Source organism: Moschus berezovskii, chromosome 2 (assembly GCF_049115385.1).
Source record: "Moschus berezovskii isolate FMDL1 chromosome 2, NW_MosBer_1.0, whole genome shotgun sequence".
NCBI lineage: Eukaryota > Metazoa > Chordata > Mammalia > Artiodactyla > Moschidae > Moschus > Moschus berezovskii.
Window position 1 is genome coordinate 23,052,936 of NC_142461.1, and position 26,287 is coordinate 23,079,222.

Consider the following 26,287-nt stretch of genomic DNA (forward strand, 5'->3'; position numbering starts at 1 on the left):
ATCCATCCTAGAAGAGCTAGATTGTGGACTGTATAAAGCAGAGGTCCCCAACCTTTTTGGCAGAGACCAGTTTCGTAGAAGACAGTTGTTCCACCAACTAGAGCGATACGAGCAATAGGGAGCAGCTGTAAATACAGATGAAGCTTTGCTCACTCATCCACTGTTCACCTCCTCTGTGCAGCCTGGTTCCTAACAGGCCATGGACTGGTACTGGTCCATGGGGTTGAGCACCCCTGATATATGGCATCGTATTGGGAGATGAGGACAGATAAGCAAACTACCGACCAGTCATGTCTGAACATTGACCTTGCCATCGAAGGTGCTTAACAGTGGCTGTTGTGGGACGTGCAATCAGTAAACATTTACTTAATATTTTCTACATGCCAAGCTCTGCCCCTGCCCCTACACAACATGAAATTTGGTCACTTTCAGCATTCTGACCAGATCTTCATAAACTTTGCACATACTGTGAAGTTAAAGCCCATGGCATTGAATAGGTCTATTCTTCTATGCACTTAAAAGGTTGAATGATTATATTTTGGGGAAAATATACATCACCAGATCCTCAACATAATTGTGTCTAGCGTCAACCTAATAATTATTAATATTTTTCAAGCAATTAAAATCTAATTAATAAGAGTTGTCTTCTACGAAATGAGTATCTCTTATCTGACATAGTGATGTTAACATAACCCACCAAAGAGAAGCGTTTTTGCTGTGGCCATCTACAATAGAAGTAACTTGGCGGTATAAGTGGGCAGGACAGTCCCATCTCTACCTTTGACTATTCTGCATTCTTCCTTCTCCTAGTCTTGTATTCATGAAATGTGAGTTCTTTGAACATTGCTCATCCCTTCTAAGGGAGAAGAAAAGAAGAAAAATTAATGAAGAGAAGAGAGTTCTGCTTTTTTTGGAGTGCATGTTGCTGACAGGAAAATGTAAATTTGAATTTGTTGATGATATTCAAGACCAGTAATCATATTTTCCTAGAAATATTTAAAGGCCAAGATTTAAACCTATGAAATAATAAAACCAGGTTTTATTCCTGGTCCCTTATTTTCCTGTGCTTCTTTAAGTCCTCAAGAAGGAATTAGTGGTGAATTGGATGGTGTCTATTTCAAAGAGTTTTGTTGAAAAATTAAGCTATGTTGAAGAATCATTTGTATTTAGAAAATTAAATGTTGACTGGTTATCAAACAGCTTTTAGTTTTATAGAAACTTATCATTTAAAGAGTTTTTCTAATTCACCTTAAATTCTATGGCATATTTTTTAATTTCATCCATCTAAAACAGAAAGTCTTCTAAATTTCACAAAGGAAAATTCCCACAAGAGGCTTATTAACATGCTCTAGCCCACTGCATCCTGCATTGTCATCCTTCTCCCAAATATAACATTTTAAATAAGTATTTTTAAAATATAAGATGTAGAAAATGGCTCTTTGATTTTTAGATCAAATGGTAAAAACATGATGATTTCAGACCAAATCGTCTTTATGTCTCTGCGTTCAAACAGTTGTATCTCCCACCAACACACACATCCCAGGTGCCTCCTTGCCTCCTTGAACTTTTCTGTTCTACTTTGCTCTGTTCTGCAATGGATGTGAATATTATCCCTCTGCAGTTATTTGCATATGAAACCTTGCTTCCCAGGCATGAAGAAACAAACAAGTTTTGTAATAACAAGCTCCAGATATCTTTAGAGTGAAATAGTCCTTTCCTGAATCAACCCACGTAGGAGTAACTGTACTCCTTACACGAAGGCCAACCTTATTCAATTTTATAGTAGGCAGATTAAATTCAAGCTGAGAAGTTGCTAATTGTCCATTGTTGATAATATATCAAAATGGCTTGGGGAAAATGGGCTTGAACCTGTACTGGAGAATTTTAGAAATTCATTGTAACTTTGGTTTTCTCCCTTTTCAGTCTTTCATACCATCATTGCTGTTGTGATTAAAATAAAAATTTCCTATTCTATGTTATACTAACTCCAAATTTTCAATTACTTGTCATTCATGGTTCAAGAAAAGCTGGGAGCAATGCCAGATTCCTATTAACATTCTTCCCCTTTATCATGGTTCTCTATATTTTTCTTTTCTTTTTTTTCTTGAAGAGGGCAGGATTTGGTTGACAGTCCAACTAACTACTGAAACAGTGAGGCTAAGCTAGAAGCATTTGTCATTTTATACAAAAGATGTCAGCAAAAAAAGTTTCGGCATCATATTTGGATTATACTCCTAGGACAGTTTAAAGTTGTATTGTTTAGTGTTGAGAACAGAGAGGCCAGAAAGGTACTCCACTGGAGACTGGATGGGGCAGTGAGGGGTGATTCACTACCTGATCTCAACCATCCCAGTAGGGCAGCCATGACCCTGGAGACGGTGGAATGGGTGAGAAAATGGCACTGGTGCTTTGGAGGGAGGGTTTCTGGGATAAATCCATTACTCAATAATCTCAGGCAGGAGCAATGGCAGTACAACTATGAGTGAGCGAGTACCTGGTCACTCAGTCGTGTCTGACTCTTTGTGACCCCGTGGACTGTAGCTCTCCAGGCTCCTCTGTCCATAGGATTTCCCAGGCAAGAATACTGGAGTGGGTAGCCCCTTCCTTCTCCAAGGGATCTTCCCGACCCAGGGGTTAAACCTGGGTCTCCTGCATTGTAGGATTCTTTACAGTCTGAGCCACCAGGGAAGTCTATACAACTGCATAGTTGCTAGGAAATGTGAGGTATGGCAGAATCAGCTCTTGGCCATCTTTCAAAGTGCAGGGAAAATGCAACCATAACATGTCTGTAAAGAGTACCATGAAACCATCAAATTATTCAAGACTCTGATGGTCTTTCATCATGACTTACATGATTATCAACACGAGGACCCTGTATAAAGAAGGGAGAATAGTATTCTCTTATTTTTCCAAGGATAAATGTAGAGAATAAATAAGAATATTTGTTAAGCTTTCCTAGCTATACTCTCATAATAAGATTTTGGAGCTATAAGCGTTTTCAAGATTATTTGCAATGTCTTGTCTTTATTTCATTGAATGAGGAAAATGATCAACTCAATTTCTGAGTTCTTCATCCAGATACATGATATATTCCTTAAAATGTAGGGTGAAAATAATTTTAAATTGATAGGTAAATAACTTAGTATCATGATAACCATTACTATTAAATCTTTTATCTCTCCCTCATTATTAATATTGCAGAAGAAATTGGCTACCCACTCCAGTATTCTTGCCTAGAGAATTCATGAACAGAAGAACCTGGTGGGCTATACACCCCATGGGGCCTCAAAGAGTTGGACACAACTGAGTATGTACACACATACACACATTGTTAATAGAAAATTACTGCTTGAAAGATGTTTGCTTCTTCTCTAAACAAATATTTAGTCACTTCTTAGCATTATGTTCACATCATTTACATGAAGATGTGATGAACCATGCCACACCAATTTCTCCCATGAGCTGATTCTGCCACAAAATGGTTTTTATTTGGAAAAATTACAAAAGACATTAGTGCACTATAATGCTTTCTATGGCTTAATCAGTGTCAGAAATATTCTCTTGTCCCATACACTCAAGGAGGGGGTATTCTGACAGAAATTTTAGAACCAAAACACAATTTCATTAATTCATTCAAAATATTGGGAATTCTCAGGAGTATATTAGGGATCTGAGATAGACCTGGGTTAACAACAAGTCCGACTGAGCGACTGAACTGAACTGAACTGAACTGAACAACAAGTCCATTGGCAGAAGAAATCTTGACGCTTGTCGTTTAACATACAGGGGTCAAGGAAGGCTCCAGAGATTCTAGTTACATTAGTCTCACACAAAGTCATGATCATTTTTCTAAATTTATTTTTTATTGAATTATAGTTGAATTACAATGTTGTGCTAATTACTGTTGTCCAGAAAAGCTACTTAGTTATATATATATATATATATATTCTTTTTCATTTTCATTTCCATTATGGTTTATCACAGGATATTGAATATAGTTCCACATGCTATACAGTAGGACCTTGTAGTTTATCCATTCTGTATATAATAGTTTGCATCTGCTAATCCCAAACTCCCAATCCAACCCCCTCCTACCTTCCTCCCCCTTGGCAACCAGCTATTTCTCTATTTCTCTGTTCTCAACTGTCTATTTCTCTATGCCCCTGATTCTATTTCTGTTTCATAGATAGGTTCACCACTGCCATGTTTTAGATTCCACAGGTAAGTGATATCATATAGTATTTTTCTTCCTCTTTCTGACGTATTTCACTTAGTATGACCATCTGTAGTTACATCCATGTTGCTGCAAGTGGCATTGTTTCATTTTAAACATTATGATCTTAGATGTGACTTTAAGTCAAATGTTCCAAACTCAGATGCCTACAGGCCTTGCAGAGAAAGTGAATCAGGTTAGATAAGGAGACAAACAAGAGTGGTAGGGAGCAGAACAAACTAAAGAAACTATGACTCATCTCCAGAGTATAGCCATTGCTTCACTCAGGCAGTTTTTTTCAGTGTCTGAAAGGAGGATTAGTTATAGCACAGGGAAATTGACTCAGTATTCTGTGATAGAAAAAATCTATAAAAGAATGAATACTATGTCTATATATAACTGATTCAATTTGCCGTACCCCTGAAACTAACACTAGCTTCTCTGATAGCTCAGTTGGTAAAAAATCACCCTGCAATGCAGGAGACCCCAGTTTGATTCCTGGGTCAAGAAGATCCGCTGGAGAAGGGATAGGCTACCCACACCAGTATTCTTGGGCTTCCCTTGTGGCTCAGCTGGTAAAGAATCCGTCTGCAATGTGGGAGACCTGGGTTCAATCCCTACGTTGGGAAGATCCCCTAGCGAAGGGAAAGGCTATTCACTCCCACATCCTGGCCTGGAGAATTCCATGGACCGTATAGTCCATGGTGTCGCAAAGAGTCGGAAATGACTGAGCAACATGCACTTTCACTTTCACTTTGAAACTAATGCAACATTTAGTTCAGTCCAGTCGCTCACTGAACTGAGTCGCTCAGTTGTGTCTGACTCTTTGCAACTCCATGGACTGCAGCACACCAGGCCTCCCTGTCCATCACCAATACAACATTATAAATCAACTATACTCCAGTAAATTGTTTTTTTAAAAAGCACACACATACACACACAAAAGAAGGGAGGATTAGCATGATTAGATCTTAATTTTTCAAGAGAATCAAATAACCAAAGCTTTTAATATACAATCTTCCCATTTTTAAATGCTGGCAACTAATTCAAATATTTTAAAACACTGTTGGCAGGAAAACACAATTGTGGGATGGAGTTGAGTCATAGGCTACCTGATTGTCATTCTGTTATACATTTTTGTTAGTTTCCTTTTAATTCAAGGTTTCAGCTTCAAGGAGCCAGTGAGAGCTACACTGCCTGTAATATGTTACAGTATGTTTGGCTCATAGGAATGGAAAATTATTTTGATGTTAATGTCCATGTAGGGCTAGAGATTATATTTTGACTTCAAGAAATTGTGCAGCCCAACTCCTAATTCAGAAGGATTTCCACAGATATAATTGAATAATAACAGGTCAGACTATCCTTTCTTGACTGTAAAACAATGAGAGGGGAATGTGGTAATAAATATCAGACACTTAATGTAATTTTCAGCAACATAATGCAAGTAGAAGATGTGGCGACTAATGCCACATCAAATGCAACAAATCCTTTAAAAACCTGTTTACAAACCAGACTAGGGATGTCACCCTTTACTGAAAGGAAGGGAGGAGGGCAGGGATGGAGAGAGGATTCAGATGCCCCATATTTTCACCTTAACTGGGTCATGAATTACTTTCCATACTGACTACAGGGCTTATTCAGTGCTTACTACAGAACCACGAAAATCTGTGCCTGCCTTATCCTGTTAGGCTTAGATTTCACAGAGGCCCAATAAACCCAAAGCCACGTATCTAAATAGATGTTACTTTTGGTCCAGCTTGGGGGGGCTTCCCTAGTGGCTCAGATGGTAAAGAATCTGCCTGCAATGCAGGAGACCCAGGTTTGATTCCTGGATCCAGAAGATCCCCTGGAGAAGGGAATAGCAGCCCACTCCAGTATTCTTGCCTGGAGAGTTCCATGGACAGAGGAGCCTGATGGGCTACAGTCCAGAGGGTCACAAAGACTTGGACACAACTGAGCGACTAAACAACAATAACCCAGCATCTCCCCCATTCAGACTTTCCTCCTTCCTCACGTAAACCCCTGCAATTTCCCTCTACTCTGGAAAAGAAGCTGCTGTCACCTTTCTTTCTCAAATATATTAAATTCTTTCTTACCAAATGGCTTACTACAAATGCTGGTTTCAGAGACCATTTCCTGGGCTATGTGACACAGAATAATAAGTGTAATAAGTGCACTGTAAGAAAATGCTTCTGTGCAAAAATCAGTGTGGGAAATATTGCCGAGTGCACACTCCTTGAGAGACTCACCTTGCACTTTGGAAATGTAAAGAGTTTTTCAGTGAGGAGGCTAGTATAGCTTTGTTCCACCCATTGTTTCTCAAGTTTATTTGACGTTGAATATCTCTTACCTGGAACGCTGGCCCACACATCTTGAATTTCTATAGCGCACTTTGGGAAACAGGAATTTGGACAAGGGGGATGCCATCTAAGGCTTCTGAGCTGGGGAATCATATGGTCAAACTTGGCTTTAGACAGGAAAATGGCAGCAATGAGAGGGATGATTAAGAGAACACATATAATCATTAGAGTTAATAATAGGCTGGCTATGCAGAAATCAGTGGGAAAAGAATCTGAAAAAGAATGGATATATGTATTGATATGAATATATGTGTAACTCAATCAGTTAGCCGCACACCTGAAACTAACGCAACATTGTAAATCAGCTACATTCCAATAGAAAATAATTCAATTAAAAAAGGAGAATCAGATACTCAACTTTATCACCTACATGAATGATGATGTCACTAGCGTGATGACAGTCAGCCCTGATTATTTCATTGGAAGGACTGATGCTGAAGCTGAAGCTCTGATACTTTGGCCACCTGATTCGAAGAGCCGACTCATTGGAAAAGATTCTGATGCTGGGAAAGATTGAGGGCAAGAGGAGAAGGGGGTAACAGAGAATGGCATCGCTGACTCAATGGACATGAGTTTGAGCAAAGTCAGGGAGATAGTGAAGGACAGGGAAGTCTGGCATGCTGCAGTTCATGGAGTTGCATAGAGTCGGACACAACTGAGTGACTGACCAACAACAAAGTCACATGAAATAGTATTTGGACGGAAAAGTAATAAGCTTTCGATTGGTTTTAGCACTCAAAAGAATATTTAGAGTAAAAAAATTTTTCTTTGTTTGATTTTTAGGGTTTCTAATACAAACCTCCTTTTATAGCACATGCCAGATCATCTCCTCTAAGCTCTATGAAGGCAAAAAAGTTATTTTGTTTTTCTGATTTCCCTAAATACTGAGCACAATATTGGTACCCATTTACAAAGGAAGTTAACAAATGGTGGCAAAAATTACATGGTCACAAACAGAAAACGGCTTTAGCCGAATCAAGGGGAGTAAAGAGTGAAGGTGGGATGAGCCCTGGCCCATCAGACTGAGGCAGAGCTCACCGAAGGCCTTGTAAACGCAAGAAGGAGGAGGGCCCACGTCACCGGAGCTGGAACGTGCAGGGTTCGAGGAGCCTTTGGTATAAATCACAGCTTGGTGTCATTCTTCTCAAAGTTCAGGTTCGGAGAAAAGAGTTTTCTTTTAATGCAGGTGTGGTCAGGTCACTTGTTGGACATCTCTGGCAGATGAGGGGGGAGAGGAGAAGCCCCCACAAGAAAATCAAAAAATATCAGTAAAATGAATGGGTACAAAACCAGCACCAATATTCTTTTCGATGCTCTGTTTACGAACTGTGTCAAGGACAAGGTCACCCAATGAGAAGGCACAGCTATTGACTTTTGAAGTGAAATCTAGCTGGAACCAGAGAGTGAGGCCCAGGCAGCATTTGGGGATCACCATCTGGACTCGGCGTGCAGAAAGAGGCGATCTGACTGCACATTCCTTTCTTTTCCAGTTGGTCATTGAGGTTAAAATAAAGCAGACATAAAGCTGACTTTCTCCGCCTGGTCATTAGACTACCTAAAAATGGATAATATGAATTTTATTTTAGAACATAAAGATTTCAGAGATGAAAAAGGCTGTAGGTCAAAGAGACCCAGAGAGGTTACTGCTTTGTGCAAGGTTGCTTAGACCAACTGTGAATGGACTGATTCTTCTTTTTTTTCCATTCTATCTTTTTATTTTTTATTTTTTTAACTTATTTTTTTTTAATTTATTTTATTGGAGGCCAATTACCTTACATTAATATATTGGTTGGTTTTGCCATACATTGACATGAATCCGCCCCGGGTGCACATGTGTTCTCTTTCTTGAACCCCGCTTCCACCTCCCTCTTCCCCATATCCTCCCTCCATGTCATCCCCGTGCACCAGCCCCAAGCATCCTGTATCATGCGTCAAACCTGGACTGGTCACTTATGATAATATACATGCTACAATGCCGTTCTCCCCAATCATCCCACCTTCACCCTCTCCCACAGAGTCCCAAAGACTGTTCTATATGCTAACACATATATATGGAATTTAGAAAGATGGTAACCTGAACCCTGTATACGAGACTGCAAAAGAGACATAGGCATTCTATCTTTTTAAGTTGGAGGATAATCGCATTATAATGTTGTTAGTTCCTGCTGTACAAAAGTGTGAATCAGCTATAAGTATATATATCCCCTCTTGAGTCTCCTTCCCACTTCCACCCCCATGCCACCCCTCTATGTCATCACAGAGTCCTGAGCTGACTGATTTATTGAATACAAGCCTCCCGACTGCCATCGGATACTCTTCTCACCATGAACACAGATGCATTCTGCCTAGAAGAACAAAAGAAATGACTTCTCAGTGGCACTCACTCAGTAGGTATGGGCACAGAGAGATAAGACGTGAACACAAATTCAAAACCATTTTCTGAACCAAAACCCTGAATGCCAACCAAAGCAAGAGGGAGGCCAGTTTTAAATGCTGCCAAAGAGCTTTTGAGACAATCTTGGTAACAGATCTTTCCAATCTGTGACATCCTTGCAAACAGAAGCAAAGTCGGAATAAATGTGTCCATGTCAGTGTACTTTGATACCTTGCTGTGGCCTCGGAAAGTTGTGGAAAGGAGGAGAGAGGAAAAGAAAGTGTGATGCCATTTTCTCGGTTCACAACGTCAAATGGGTAATTACACTGTTGGTATTTGCCACATGTCTGCAAGAGACCCAGCACAGCTCAGACATAAAGACAACACTATTCATTGCTCTGGGAATTTACAGTCTCGCTTAGGCAGAAAAGCAACCATGAAAAGATGAGAAAAGCTTATGATACTGGTTAAATCTTGGCTTTCTTTAAATTCCGTGGCGTTTGGGTCTTTTGTGTGGGATGAAGGAAGATGACAGAAATAGGATAATTGGAAGCTTTTGTAGTGTGCACAGTGGGGATTTAAAAATGAAATCACCAGTATTGCAAGACACAGTGAGCACAAAGAGGTCAGTTGTGGAAGGATGGTGTGTGCATGGAGTGAGGGATGTTTAGCCTACTTATATACATCTGAGCCGAGGGGGTCTCCTAGCCACTCCCTCCATTTCTGGAAGATCCTTTCCCTTTCACTGCCATGTTCAAAGCAGCTAGTGCCCAAAGCAGCTAGTGCCCTCTGGTGCCCCCACCTACCTCTCCAAGCTCAGTGAATGAACAACTGGGACATCTGTGCCCCCTCAATACACACAGCCCAGCTTACGACCACTCCTCAACACAAGCAGACTTAGAGCTAACATCTATTGGGCATTTTCTTGTATTCCAAACATTGAGCTAAACACCCTGCAAATATTCTCTTATTAGGCTTTCCAGGTGGCACTAGTGGTAAAGAATCTGTCTGCCAATGCAGGATACATAAGAGACGTGGGTTCCATCCCTGGGTCAGGAAGATCCCCTTGAGGAGGGTGTGGCAATCTGCTCCAGGATTCTTGCCTGGAGTATCCCATGGAGAGAGGTGCCTGGCGGGCTACAGTCCATGTGGTGGTAAAGAGTCAAACATGACTGAAATGACTGAGCCCACACTCACGCAGTCAATGAGGCAGGTACTGTAATTATTGCCACTTTACAGATGAATAATTCTTGTTCAGAGAGGTTGAGTAACTTGTCTGGAGTCCTCCAGCAACTAAGTGGGAAAAGCCGGAATCAAATACATGCTCACTGACTCCAGCACAGTGGCCATACACACAGTGGCGAACACCACACTCCCAGCTTTACCCTTCACACTCTTAAAATGTGTATCTTCATCTCCAGTTGGTTGGGGCTTGGCCTCGGTGACCAGCTTGCCACTTTTGATGTGTCATGTTAAATTACTGAAGATTAGAATGGCTTCAGATCTTTTCCATAAAAGTGATAGCTATACTTTATTAGGGACACCTCAGAACAGAAACAGAAACCAGATTCAGAGACTAATTCTGATAGTGTGGTTTTGAAGCATTTAGAGAATAAGAGAGGGGATTGACTTGAAGGTTAGTAGCCCCAAGGTTCTTCCAAGCAAGTGATTCTCAACTTGGCTTTCAGTTGGAGCTCTCCAAACCTAAAGAGAAACATACATCAGTCAGGAGGTCTCTGGACCTGAAGTTATTCGCTCAGTTGTGTCTGACTCTTTGCGACTCCATCTGTAGCCTGCCAGGCTCCTCTGTCCATAGAATTCTCCAGGCAGGAATACTGAAATGGGTTGCCATATCCTTCGCCAGAGGCTCTTCCCAACCCGGGGATCGAACCTGGGTCTTCTGCTTTGCAGGCGGATTCTTTACTGTCTGAGCCAGCAGGCCCTTCTGAAAGCCATCGTCAAAGCAATACTGAGGCAGAATAATGTTCATTAGGATTTGAACCAGAGCATTTCAACCAGGAGTTATTTTCCCCTCCTCCCCCACCCTACAGAGGACATATGATGATGTCTGAAGACATTGTTGGTTGACATAGTAGGGGAATGGGGGAGTTCCTGGCATCTAGTGGGTAGAGGCCAGCCAGGGATGTTATGAAACATTCTGTGGTACACAGGACAACTCCCTACAGAAAGGATAATCTGGCCCAAATTGTCACTAATGCCAAGTTGAAGAAAACTTGTTTAGACATAACTGAGAGGCCAGTATAAGCCAGGTTGCAAAAGTCCAAGCAGAGAAATGGCTGATCAAGTAAAATGGAAGGACGGATGGAGCGTGTCTAAGGCCCAGTTTTTAACAACTGGTTACACTCCAGCGTTCTCTCCTCAGTCCCCCAAATGTTTACAGTGATGGAGCTGGTTAGTTGTGCCTCCTTGAATACACCTAAGAGAAAGGGAAGATTTGATCTTGTAAACAAGACCTCAGTCTAGTTAAACAAAACAGTTGGCACTGGGAGTGGTGCCCCTCTGGATACTAGTATATGATTTTTCTAGCTAAGAAAACAATTAGGTGAACCAGCTTCTGAGTCTTTGTTTCTCCAAGCGTGGTCTGTGTAGCATCTTCAAATGAATTGTGTGGTATTTGTTAACAAAGTCAAACTCCTGGACCTCCTATACCTCAGTAGTACCCAGACCTACTGAGATCCTGGGTAAGTCTAGGAATCCACAATTTTAACAATCTTCCCTGGTAATTCTTGGGCTTCCCTGGTAGCTCAGCTAGTAAAGAATCTGCCTGCCATGAAGGAGACCCCCGTTCAATTCCTGGGTCAGGAAGATCTCCTAGAGTAAGGAATAGGCTACCCACTCCAGTATTCTTGGGCTTCCCTGGTGGCTCAGACAGTAAAGAATCCGCGTGCAATGTGGGAGACTTGGGTTTGACCCCTGGGTTGGGAAGATCCCCTGGAGGAGGGCATGGCAACACACTCCAGCATTCTTGCCTGGAGAATCTCCATGGACAGAGGAGTCTGGCAGGCTATAATCCATGGAGTCGCAGAGAGTCGGACATGACTAAACGACTAAGCACATCACAGCACGGGTGATTCTTGCACACACTGGAAAACACCTGCTCTGGGGGTTCTTATAAAGGTGGCTTTCAAAGTCCTACCATGGTTCAGGCCTGGACTCAGGTCTCTGTGCCTGTATAAAGTCCCCTCATGTTCTTTACTCATAGTCTTCACTTGACAGTTTCTGCCTTTTTATATTTCTGTAGTTGTTTTGTGTGTACCTCAGTTCCCCCATCTGGACTATAGGTGGGCGCTCTGACTTAATCCCTTCTATCACAGATACCCGGCACAGAACCAGGGGGAAATGACTGACATAGAATCAGAGCCTTTCCAGATGTGTACTTTTTCTTATAAACCGGATTCAACACACACTAGTGCCCTGTTCAAGCCGTACAATCTTCATTTTCCTGTTGTCCTCTTCTGTCCACTTAGAGAGGTGCAGAACAGAGAGTGAAAAGTCAATTTGTCCTCGGATTGATGAGCTATTATATGTCCAAAGGTCAACAATTCACTCTAGTGTGCACAGCTAAATAAAATCCAACAGTTAATTCTGTGCAAATCACAAAGAAGCTGGCTTAGTGGTAAAGTTCACCTGCCAATGCAGGAGACTTGGGTTCGATCCCTGATCTGGGAAGATCCCACATCCCATGGAACAACTAAGCCCTTACACCCCGACTATTGAGCCTGTGCTTTAGAGCCCAGGAAATGCAACTACTGAGCTCATGTGCTACAACTACCCTAGCCCATGTGCCCAAGAGCCTGTGCTCCTCAGCAAGAGACCGCCATGAGAAGCACCCACACTGCAACTAGAGAAAAGCCCGAGCAGCAACAAAGACCCTGTGCAGCCAAAAATAAATAATAAAAAAATTAAATTAAATTTAAAACATTAAAAAAAAAGCAAAGAAACTCTTGATTGGAAAGCCAAGAACCTTCCATTAGTCTCCAATTTCTACAATGCAAGGCATTAAACGAGGGCTTCCCAGGTGGCACAGTGGTCAAGAATCTTGCTGCCAATGCAAGAGACGCGGGGTTTGATCCCTGAGTCAGGCAGATCCCCAGGAGGGGGAAATGGCAATCAACTCCAGTATTCTTGCCTGGAGAATTCCATGGACAGAGGATCCTGGCAGGCTACAATTCATGGGGTCACAAAGAGTCAGACACAACTGAGTTGTTGTAGCCACGCATTCCGGGAAACAAACTCACTCAGAAGGACAATGCAGATAGTGGAGTGCAGTTTATTACACCGGTGGGCCCAAGGCAGAGTCTCCTCTTAGCCAAGGACGCTGACCAGCATTTGTGAAAATCTTTTATACCCCATATGTACGTGTCTGAACCCACCACTCAAAATTCCGTGAGACTTACATAAACCAAGGAAAATACAATCCCAATAACCTCATCATTCACGTGCTATGTGCTCATGTGCTCAAACAGTCAAACAATTAGCCAATAATCAATAAACCCGAGATTACACTCCAATAGATACTGAAAAATTTACAGCCTGTCTGGAGGAAGGGGTGATTAGTGTATGTTTTCTCTTAGGCGATGAGTAACCTAGACACGACTGAGCGACTTCACTTTCACACATTGGAGAAGGAAATGGCAACCCACTCCAGTGTTCTTGCCTGGAGAATCCCAGGGACGGCGGAGTCTGGTCGGCTGCCGTCTATGGGGTCGCACAGAGTCGGGCACGACTGAAGCGACTTAGCAGCAGCAGCAGCAACCTAGATATGATCTTCAAGGGTCCCCTGTCTGGAGGGGGTCTTATCCTTCTGTTGTCATTTTCATAGGCACTAAACACAGAGTTCACTGGAAAGGTGGCAGACTGTGATCAGCATGAACAGGCCTCAGATGGGGTCCAGGCCCTATGAATTCCTTCTTCAGAGTGACTGAGTACACGCACAAGGCATTAAACACTTGAAGTATCACATTAGCTTCGTCTCTCCTCCTGATAGAGGCCTTAAAAAGACTGAAAGCGTTATGACACCATTAAAGAAATGGTTTGTGGGGCCGAGAGACTGCAGAAATTGCAGCCCAACTATCAACTCCACAAGCACACACTCCTTGGTCTGAATGGTTGGCCACTTCCATGCTCAGGGTGTGGCACGTACATGGCAATTAGTTGCTTTTTCAGAATTGCTTCGGTAAGAGTACTTCATTGCTCTCCCTTTGTAAAGACACATCCATTTGCAGTTAAAAAAAGAAAGACGATCACAACACTGAAACATTTGTAAAACTGATGCTGTATGGGCTTCCCTGGTAGCTCAGACAGTAAAGAATCTGCCTGCAATTCAGGAGACCTGAGTTCAATCTCTGGATCAGGAGGATCCCCTAGAATAGAAAAATTAACCAGCTTTTGCATGGGAGCTTTGAAGAGCCAAAAGACCTAGGCTCTTTCATAAAACACATGATTTTTGAGGCAATTATTAAACATTGAGTGACATTCTTAGTGAAAGCAAGGTAATTAGCAATTGGAAAGACCGCAAGAGGGCAATTTGGGTGCTTGTTTTATTTTAAAAGAAACAACTCAGGTCTCTAGTTGACTTTGCCAGCAGTGGGAGATTGGGGTGGGATCCAGCCAGCCAGCAGAAAGATGCATATGTCTTCAGGGGAAAATTACTGTCAGGCAGTAGTCCCTAGCAGATCAATGATAATAACATTGATTCGGACCCTAGACTCCATTTGTGTGCCTTCCTCTGATCACTTACGAGAGAAATTGTCTGTCTGGACCCAGAATGCCTTTCTGTCTTCTTTAAAAGACAGAGGAAGAGTCCAGGGAAGATAAGTTGCTTGGGAACTGATAATGTTTTTAATGGGAAAAGAATACTATATTCTAGGTGAAGAATTAGCTGCATGACTTTTAAAATAACTTGCCAGAGAACATTAACAATCCAGGCTGTATCATTCACATGAAATATAAGCTTAGAAAATCATACAGTAGCTTTGGTGTGTTTGTTGTTGTTACTGTCATGTTGTTAGGCTCTAGCTCTGAGTTTGGTGGTGTGGGGGTGTGAGTTAAAATGTAGTCTCTGTAAGTAATCTCCCTGATGAATCAGCTGGTAAAGAATCCACCTACAATGCTGGAGACACAGGTTGGATCCCTGGGTTGGGAAGAAGGAATAAGTTTCCTCCCTATAGGAGGAAATAGCAGCACACCCCAATATTCTTACCTGGAGAATCCCATGGGCAGAGGACCATGGCAGATTACAGTCCAAGGGGTCGCAAAGAGTCACTCAAAGAAACACGACTGCAGTGACTTAGCAGCAGCAGCTAGCTTACACGTACACTCCATAAGCAGACATTCTTGCTTCTTAGGGATTTCCCGTTCTTCCTCAGACCAAACTGAAACTGACTTCTTAAGAGTGGCTGGATGCCTTTAGCAAAGACAGAAAAAACATCAACATGGGTGATGAGTACCTATATGTGCGTGCGTACTAAGTCGCTTCAGTTGTGTCTGACTCTTTGCGACCCCATGGACCGTAACCCTCCAGGCTCCTTTGTCCATGGGATTCTCCAGGCAAGGCTACTGGAGTGGGTTGCCATTCCCTCCTCCAGGGGATCTTCCTGACTCAGGGACGGAGCCCACGTCTCTTGTGCCTCCTGCACTGGGACGTGGGGTTCTTTACAACTAGCGCCACCTGGGAAGTCCAAGTACCTATAGACCCATCAGGAAATTGAGAGAGAGGGTAAAATTAAAATCAGTTTTCCTCATTTCCTCATTTAATGACTTACCAGTAAGTCATTAAATGCTTACTGGTAAGATATGTGAGTATCTACAGGCCATAATATTTTTCCTGGTGGATGGCTGTGGCCAGTGATAAAGTCCACAATGGAAAAGAAAAAACTAAAACCCTTTCTCTGGTTGCTATTAGATTCTAAGATGGGCTCACCAAACTGAATAAAATGAGTTCCTTACCTGCCTTGTCACCATCAAATCCTAAATGAAAATTCTTAACTCCTGAGGTCTTCTTAAGTTCAGTAATATAAACAAATATCATTACAGTTTAATACATGTTAGAAGGGCCATGAATAACTTACTTTAATACAACAAAGAACGTTTATGCTTTGCACACAGACACACAACAAACACACACACCTGTCACATACTCAGCTTACATCATACATGCACACACACAAAACTGCAATCTGTTTTTGCATTTTCTCTCAGTGCAGTTCATCTTGCAGGGCTCTATTTTCTGTGAAGTTTCTAAATATTTAATGTTATTAATAAAACTAATGCCATTTGGATTAGAGGGTATTATTGTTGTTCAGTTTCTCAGTCATGTCCAATTCTTTGCGACCCCATGGACTGCAGCATACCAGGCTTCCCTGTGCTTCACCATCTCCCAGAGCTTGCTCAAACTCATGTCCATTGAGTCAGTGATGCCATCCAACCATCTCGTCCTCTGTCGTCCCCTTCTCCTCCTGCCTTCAATCTTTCCCAGCATCAGGGTCTTTTCCAATGAGTTGGCTCTTACTCTACAGGCATTGCCTACTGAAAGCTCTACAGTTAGAAATAAGAGGTTTTATTGCATCCATTGAAGCTCCTCCAAGATATCTAAGCCTCTCTCATCGCTGACTCTGTGCCATTCACTCTTGACCTTTATAGTGGGAAGTAGTAAGCCTCAGTGCTAAAAGCTTAAAAAACACTTCTGCCTGGGCCAGGCTCTGGAGAGACCATAGAGAGGGAAGAAGTAGCTACTTGTGCTTTATTTCCTTTAAATAAGGTAGACAGTAGTGAGCAGAGCATTGAGAGGCACTATGGACCAGCCTTGTTGTGTCCTATGAGAGAAAGGCTGAAAAGCACCCCAACTCTCAGGCAAAGGGAAAGTCTATTGGAAATGGAAGAGGAAAATGAAATAAAATGAGTCATCTAAACATTCTCTAACAAGGACATAGTAATCACAGTAAATGCTGAAAAGCTCTACAGGTAAAATAAATTGGAATAAACCTAAAGATGGGATGAGAAGCTAGTAAAGAAAGCAAATATAAATGAACAGGAAGTACTTTACCAGCTGCTCAAATTAAGCTTTGTGGATTCAAGTATGATGTAGTGTGTGGTTGTCTAAATCTTAACCACCAAGGTTTCAGTTACTCTGCATGCCTAACGGTACTTTCTGAGTAGTTTGTATTAAGTAGATTCAGATGCGTTGTCAAAGAAACAAGAATCTCTTGTCTTCTGATTTCTTCGATTCTGTGAGAATGTCATTTGCTATTTGTACAGCCTGTTCAAATGTATTAAAAAATAAACATTTTAGAGGTGACCTCAGAGCTTGTTGGTTTAGTTTATTGCCTTTGTTTTCTGTGTTTATCACTTTGATTACTTCTCCACCAATGTTCATCTTCCAAATTGTCTCTTTGCTTCTGCCCTCCCTCCCCACAGCCACTATTCTCTTTCTCACCTTTATTTCACTGCCAACTTTTCCAGGATGGGACCTATAAGTCAAAAATGTCTATTTCCTCTCATTCATTTCTTGGCTCCACTGCAACCCACATCCCACCTCACTGTTCAGCAGAAACGGAGCTCAAAGGTCAAGTACTGTCCTCACCTATACCTTCTTCTCAGTGCATTCTTGATGTTAACCTTGTCTTCAAAAGATAAGTGCAAAACCAAGTTGTGATCCAGAATAGGACCATGTGAGAAACAGTTTCCTAAAGATACCTCTCCCCCCTCCCTACAAGACTCCCTGGTGGTTCAGTGAAACACTCGTCTTAGTACTGGTGGGAAGGGACTTTGTGTTACTTATCAGCTGACCTTAAAAGAGAGAAATTATTCTGAATTGTCTGAGTGGAACCAATTTAATCAAATGGGGCCTTAAAGAGCTAAGACTTTTCTCCAACTAGAGTAGAAAGATGCAGAGGAGAGATTTTTAGGGGAGAAAAGAAAAAATCAGATTGAGAGTGTGAGAAGGATTTGACTCATTATTGCTGGCTTAGCAAGGGACAGTGAGCCAGAGAATGCAGGCAGCTGCTGGAGGCTGATAATTACTCCTGGCTGATGGACAGCAGGAAACTGAGACCTCAGTCCTATACCTGCAAGGAATTGAATTCTGCCAATAAACTGAATGAGCCTAGAACCAGGTGCTCCTCTGGAGCCTCCAGAAAAGGACATCACCCTGCTGACACTTGGATTTCAGCCTTGTGGGGCTCTATGGAGAGAATCAGCTGAGCTGTGTCATACCCAGATATCTGTCATACCCACAAAAACTATGAGGTCATAAGTGGGTGTTGACGTAAGTCAATAAACGTGTGGTGATCTGTTACAGCAGCAATGGAAAACTAATATAGACTACTAGAACTTTTTCTCAAATTTCTGATATTTTAGCATTCAAATTTCCATTTCTGCCGAAACATGGTTAATATTTACCATCTTAATTATATTCCAAATATATTATCTATTGAAATTACAAACTTAGTTTCTCTATCTGGACACCATGGGCCAGACTTTGAATACACATATAAGGATTTATGCATCCATGTATTTTGTTACGTACATTCATTTGTATATATAGGGGTGTTTATACATAAATACATACCTAGGTTGTTGTTCAGTCACTAAGTCATGTCTGACTCTTTGCGACCCCATGGACTGCAGCATGCCAGGCTTCCCGGTCCTTCACCATCTCCCTGAGTTTGCTCACACTCATGTCCATTGAGTTGGTGATGCCATCGAACCATCTCATCCTCCTTCTCCTGCCCTCAATCTTTCCCAGCATCGGGGTCTTTTCCAAAATCTAGGTAGACCTGGTAAATATCAATCATGGTCAATAAATAATAGTTTACATATACACATATATAGGAATCTTAGCCATTATATATACACATATGTGTATTTTTCCACAATGTTAAGTAAATGGTAACATTATTTTGTGACAATCTTGTAAGCTGTATATTAATTGCTTCGTTATACATGTTAGAAATAGGAAGACAGAGGTCACATAGCTAGATAGAGGTCATCTAGCAAGTGGCTGAAGAGGATTCAAATATAGATCTGTCTGGATCTAAGACTGCAAGGTCCGTAGTTTTCATCTTGCTTATCTCTCATGCTGGATCAGGTCCTACACCCATCTCTGCCCAAACGCCTTGTGTCAGCCTCTTTCAGCTTCCTTCTACAGTACGTCTGGATGCCACACTACACTGCTAGTTTCCCCCCTATAACTCTGTGCCTTTTCAGTTTCCTAAGTTGCTTCTATTTATCACATATAAAAGAATCTCAAGATTATGTTCTCAATCTTATGCTACTCTCTTCTCCAAAAATTCAGTTTACTTTTAAACTCTCAGTTGTAACTCTTTCAATGACTTTCAGCTTAATATCTCCAGTCCTGACTCTTCCCTGAGTTCCAGGCACATGTATTAATATAACCATGGTGCCCTGTTTTTCTATCTTCTTGACATTTCTAAATCAGTATTAGTAGGAAAAGAAGTCTTCTCTTCTTGGCAGCCTTTGTCCCTCAGTCATATTATCCATCTCTTTGGTGGCCAAACTCAGAAGCCTGTTAGCCCCTTTGGACCTCTATTCTGGCTAAGAGCATGAGCTCTGGACTGGGCTGCCTAGGATCAAATCCCATCTGTGTTACCTGTTTGGGACCTTGGACCAATTGCTTAACTTCTCAGGACCCAAGTATCTTCCTCTGTAAAACCGAGTGGTGATAGAAGTCATAGTAATACCTCACAGGGTTGTTGCATGATTTAAATAAGACACTATATTTAGATCAGCACTCAGCACCTAGTCCTCTTGATAAATTTCAGCTCTCGTTCATTTTCCATTTAATTGCCAGATCTTCATTCCACCCAAAATGCGGGAGACCTGGGTTCGATTCCTCAGTTGGGAAGATCCCCTGGAGAAGGGAAAGGCTACCCACTCCAGTATTCTGGCCTGGAGAATTCCATAGACTGTACAGCCCATGGGGTTGCAAAGAGTCTGACACGACTGAGCGACTTTCGCTTTTTCATCTGTGAAGTCTATGGTTAAGTTTCTGATGCCGACTTTTCTGCCCTCCACCACTCCATGTTAATATCTGAATCAATGCCGACTACCTCTGAATCAGAATCCCCAAAATCTGGCCTACGTATAATTATAAAATGAATCTTCCAAAAGCACTATTTTAATTATCATTCAAAAATCCTTCAGTGGTTTTCCGTAACTTTCATGATACAATGGAAACTTTCATTATTCTGCCTTTCAAAGCCTTCCATGAATTGGCCCCGACTTCTGTTTTAAATTGTTTCTACCTTTCCTCTCCCACTCAGCCTTTGACTGTACACAGGCTGTACCCCCTCCTTTTTCTTAAATACTTATTGGCCTGCCTCTTGGCTTTTGTGATAACTAGTAACTATGGTAAATATGTGCCAGGTAATGTGTTGAAACTTTCAAGAGTGTCGTCTCATTTGTCCTCACAAAAACACTATGTGGTATCTACTGTGCTATTCCTATTTTACAGATGAGAAAACTGAGGCCCAGAAAGGATGACAATGGCTGAAGGATATACAGTTAGGAAGTGGCGGACTCAGGATTTGAATCTAAACTGATTCCAGATTCCTGGTTTTAACCACTGTATCTTATGACTTCTCTATGCTTCAGTCCCCTTGCGTAGAGTGTCCTTTACTCTTCCCCTGTCTATTTGACTCCCACCTATTCAAAGTCTCCCTTATGTTCTGTCCTTACTATAAAACTTTCTGAGTCTCCTTTAAAAACTCTAGTGAACTCCTCTATCAGGTACAAGGTTCTCAAGGCCAAGAAGGGTGTTACATATTTCTCATGAAGCCCAGCAATACCTTGAGCATAATAATTAATTAATTATGATCATTAATTGGTACCAAATTTCTTTACTAGTGTACTTGACTGTGATTCCTTGTGATGGAGCCAGCAGACTGATTTCTCTTTATTACCCATTTTTTCCCAGTGAGAAAGTTAGGCTCTTTGATTGCCAACACATGTCTGAACTTAAGCAGAATAGGAAATTTTTTAAATGGCGTAGAGTATCACAGAATGCTGAAACAGCAGACTTGGTCTGAAATCAAGGAGGGCGCAGCCCAGCAGAGGTCCCCGACAGTGCCAGCACGTGGAACACTGAACTCCATGCTGTTGGATTTCCCCTCCTTTGCAGTCACCGCAGGTTGCGTCTGTCTGGCCTCCCCCGCCTCGATGCCCAGCTATGCCTTTTTTTGCCTATGTTCAAGGGAGCTGCAATCAACAGCTTAGCAAGGAGAGAAATGAGTCATTCTCTTATTGCAGAAGTTGGGGAGTGGGAGGGACTCCGGGATAAAGAACTGTGGCGCCTAAAGAGGAATAGAGGAGAGACGAGATGCAACTACTAGAAAGAGAGGAAGTCACTTATGAGTTGCTCAAGATTACCAAATGCTTTGTTATGAGACAACATTCCTATCTTCTCAAATTAGAAGTTGGGGATTCAGGGTAACATGAACAAATAAGAAGGTCCCCCAGATGACTTCAGAGATTTGTGACCCCTGACCACACACACACAGTTTCTGAGTCCTTACATTTCCTTAGTGAGTGAGTCCAGTTTCTGTTAGATTCTCAAATAGGTCCATGATCCAAAAGGGTTGTGAAATACTACTTTCAGCTATCGAAATAGAAGCATAATCTTACCTTGGAACATCAGGTGACTCAAAGGCAGAGTCTCATAATATCATGTAAGGAAAAAGTTAAATTTGAAAATTCTGCATATGCTATAATGTACCTGCTCATCTAACAGATGCCAAAGAGTTCTCAGAAGGTCACCTCTTTAGAATGAAAGACCTACAGTGGAATTTCTATCTATGCCATGACGATGCGTCAAAAGGGCTTCTGCTCTGTAGAATCCTTGGATGCCCTCTTAACCAATTGCAGAATAACAATACAGCTTACCTCCTCAGTTGTTATTTTTATAGCATCTTGCTGTTTTTCTCATAGTTTTTGAAAGATCCTTCCTGGGTCTCCATACTTCGGCAGGGAACGAGCAGTATCTCTTTATACCTGTCTCTCCAAGTTTCTGCATGACAGGGTAGAGGTACATGAGTAGCTAGAGTCTGTAAGAAGAAGAAGGCTTCTTACAGATTAAATAATAATTAATAATGAAAGTATTAGTTGCTCAGTTGTATCCAACTCTTTGCAACCCCATGGCCTATAGCCCACCAGGATCCTCTGTCCATGGAATTCTCCAGGCAAGAACACTGGAGTGGGTTGCCATTCCATTCTCCAGGGGATCTTCCCAACCCAGGGACTGAACCTGGGTCTCCTGCATTGAAGGCAGATTCTTTACCATCTGAGCCACCAGGGAAGTCCTGTGAGGCTTATCAAATAAGCAAGTGGTATCTATTTAGTGCCGGGCCTTTTTATCCTTTGTTTGTCTGCTTGTTTGTTTTTAGGTTTGTTTTCTTTTCCAGTTGTATATGTGTTTTAAATATTTGTTTCTTTTTGGCTGTGTCAGGTGTTAGTTGCAGCATGCTGGCTCAGTAGCTGTGGTGTGTGGACTTAGTTGTGCCAGGGCATGTGGGATCTTAGTTCCCCGACCAGAGATGGAACCCATGCCCCCTGCATTGGAAGGAGGATTCTTAACCCCTGGAGCACCAGGAAAGTCTTGTCTTTGGAACAAGCTGGTTAAGTGGGAGCTTCCTTGAGAGTTGCTGCCTTCATTACAGAATCAGAACTGCGTTTGCAGAAGTGGCTTCTCAGGGCGAGATGAGTGTCTTATCCATCATCTTAATGACCTGACTTTCCCACCACCACCACCAAAACATGGCAAGGGAGGAGCATCCAAAGTGTTTAGGGGAGAAAGCTGTAGTTTTCAATGAATGTCAGAGAAGGCTTTGTGAGGAAGCGACATTTGAGTAAAGGCCTGAAGGAAGTCGAGGAAAAGCCACCTGGATACATGGGACCACTGACTTCTGGGTGGCAAGTTGGTGTCACCATGGCGGCCAGCCTGGGCCTGCACCATTAAGTGTGTCGAGCTCCAGAAAGAGAAGAGAAAGCTCTGGAGCAAAAGCTCCCACAAAACCCACAACTCATTGTGTTAACTCATTGCTCCTCTCCTCTTGTCATTGTCCCCTTTCTACCTATATCCTCAGTTCTGCTTCCAGCTAAGACATGAACACCAATAGCAACCTTGTTATTTTCTTTCTTACAGTTCAAAACTCACAGAATATTGAGAGCCTTTTGCACAGAAATTGCCCTTCTGGTTGGGCTTCGTGTGTGTGTCCCCAATGCTTATTATACTGCTCTCTGTGCAAAGATGCCCCCAACAAGTGTCTGTGAAACTGATTCCCTGACCTAAGAGTGGGCGGTTACTCCACAATGCCGCATGCTCAGAACTTGTCTCCTGGGAGAGTTGGTTCAAGCTTGTGTCTCAGTGGTCATGAAGATCAGTCCTCAATGGAAATATTCCTTCAACCACCTTTTAAACCCCAGATTGCTTCCTAGATGAGCAATGATTCCTTTCAGTTCAGTTCAGTTCAGTCGCTCAGTTGTGTCCGACTCTCCGTGACCCCATGAATCACAGCACGCTAGGCCTCCCTGTCCCTCACCAACTCCCGGAGTTCACTCAAACTCATGTCCACAGAGTCGGTGATGCCATCCAGTCATCTCATTCTCTGTCGTCCCCTTCTCCTCCCGCCCCCAACCTTTCCCAGCATCAGAGTCTTTTCCAGTGTGTCAACTCGTCGCATGAGGTGGCCAAAGTATTGCAGTTTCAGCTTTAGCATCAGTCCCTCCAATGAACATCCAGGATTGATCTCCTTTAGAATGGACTGGTTGGATCTCCTTGCAGTCCAAGGGACTCTCAAGAGCCTTCTCCAACACCACAGTTCAAAAGCATCGATTCTTCGGCGATCAGCCTTCTTCACAGTCCAACTCTCACATCCATACATGACCACGGGAAAAACCATTGCCTTGACTAGACAGACCTTGGTTGGCAAAGTAATGTCTCTGCTTTTTAATATGCTATCAAGGTTGGTCATAACTTTCCCTCCAAGAAGCAAGCGTCTTTTAATTTCATGGCTGCAATCAGCATCTGCAATGATTTTGGAGCCCAAAAAAACAAAGTCTGACACTGTTTCCACTGTTTTTCCATCTATTTCCCATGAAGTGATGGGACCAGATGCCATGATCTTTGTTTTCTGAATGTTGAGCTTCAAGCCAACCTTTTCACTCTCCTCTTTCATTTTCATCAAGAGGCTTTTGAGTTCCTCTTCACTTTCTGCCATAAGGGTAGTGTCATCTGCATATCTGAGGTTATTGATATTTCTCCTAGCAATCTTGATTCCAGCTTGTGCTTCTTCCAGCCCAGCGTTCCTCATGATGTACTCTGCATATAAGTTAAATAAGCAAGGTGACAATATACAACCTTGACGTACACCTTTTCCTATTTGGAACCAGTCTGTTGTTCCATGTCCAGTTCTAACAGTTGCTTCCTGACCTGCATACAGGTTTCTCAAGAGGCAGGTCAGGTGGTCTGGGATTCCTATCTCTTTTTAGCACCTACCAAACTGATGAGCACCCCCATTAAGGAGGTTCATCCATAAGATGAAGAAACAAACTCTTAAAGAATCTGAATGACTGTCTCACACAACCTTTATTTTTGGAACTCATCTTTCTAATATTTAACCTAATCAATTATTCACTAGTCCCATGGCCTCCAACTACTTATCTCACACACTTCATAAAAAAATTTGAATGCATTCCTATATTCTATGTTTATTTATAAACAATACAGTCCTTGCCAATAGCTAATATTTCAAAACATAGTATACATAGGGGATAAGTTCATTGTTTAGCATAAGGTATACAAGTCCCTCAATTCTTTTATTAAACAGTTATATACTGAGAATCTTCTGGAAGCAGGCACAGTTCTGATCACTGAATACACAGTGAACAAAGCAAACAAAATTCCCACACTCCTGTGGCATAGAATCTAGTGGAGGATGAAAGATCATAAGTAAAATAAGTAAACTGTACAGCAGTGTCACATGACAGTAAGTGCTATGGAGAATAATAAAACAGGAAGGAGCACTAGAGTGGGTTTTAGGGGGGAAGTGCAATTTTAAATTGCATCAGAGAAAGGGAGTAAAGATCTAAAGATTAGGGAATTAACTAGTTGACTGTTCGCAACCATATGACATAGAGAATGAAGGTGTCCATGTCAATGCATTATATAAATATTAGTAAAACACAATTTCTTTATTTAGATGACTGATATAAATGGGATTCTAATATTTTCCCTTGTGCCTAAGTGGAAAGACCACTGATGTAATGAGTACCTGATTTAAACAGGTATATTATTACAGTTCCCTTTTGAGATCTAGCAGGTTGCCATTTCCTTCTCCAAGGGATCTTCCCCACCCAGGGATCAAACCTGGGTCTCCTGCATTGTAGGCAGATTCTTCACATCTGAGACACCAGGGAAAACCAACAAAAGATTATTGCAGTTCACCTTTGGAATCTAGCCACAATGATCAAGTTTGGATGGCTGTTGCACTAACAGATATGGAAGCCTACAGTAAATTCGCTCTTTGATTCTGGCTCAACTTGGTTCCAAGGGCTAGTTTAAGATCCTATGGTTTATTTATCTGTGAGCAATTCTCTTAAACATCCAGAGTCATTTTGTGCTTTTTTGTCTTGCTTTAAAGCAGGTGATTAGGGAGAATACATGCACAAAAGTACATCTGAACAGCTGGTAGTTACTCACAGGAAGCGGTAATTTGTCGGTTTTCTTTTCCTTTCTGTTGAGTTATGTTAATGTAGCATGAGCATTTCCCTTTTTACCAGAGAAGAAAAATTTGTTCGGCCTGGTGAAGCTTCAGGAGGAAGAGGCTTAAGGGAATTGATATTTTTAAATATCTTGCCACTCAAGTAACAACAATACAATGAGCTTCCGAGGAAAGGTTTTTAAACGGGATCCCAGTGAATTTTGGAAGAAGAGACGAACAATGAGGAGAAAAAATCAAGAAGAAATCCACAGATTTACCTCTGTAGGTATCTGAATGTTGATGTTTGCTTTTCATCTTCTCTTCAATACTTAAAAAAAAAAAAAAATAGCTCTGGGGTGGTAATCTAACCTAGGGTGATGGGCAAAGTCTTAAATGGAACAGAGTATTCATCCCAGCTCATAAATATCCTTTTTTACTTACATCATTATTTTTTAATTGCTTCCATCATTATTTTAAAACATATTGGAAGAGGTTTGAAGTAGTTAAAATACTAGCTTATTTAGAATATTGGAATTGCTACCATCATTATTTTGAAACATGTTGATAGAGGATTTAGAGAGTTACTATTGCTAGAATATTC

At 41.8% G+C, this 26,287-nt stretch overlaps 1 protein-coding gene across 5 annotated transcripts in view; it reads left to right on the top strand.

Annotated features, from left to right (window-relative positions):
- Positions 1 to 26,287, top strand: part of DOCK10 (dedicator of cytokinesis 10) — a 321,880-nt gene that overhangs the window by 88,001 nt on the left and 207,592 nt on the right. Inside the window, exon 1 of one of the 5 annotated variants that reach the window (XM_088845244.1) lies at positions 25,744 to 25,968. The exons of the other annotated variants lie outside the window; for them this stretch is intronic. Coding sequence (XP_088701370.1) covers positions 25,864 to 25,968 — 105 coding nt within the window. The 5' untranslated portion in view covers positions 25,744 to 25,863. Of the gene's footprint in view, positions 1 to 25,743; positions 25,969 to 26,287 lie in introns of those variants that run through there. 5 annotated transcript variants of the gene reach the window in all.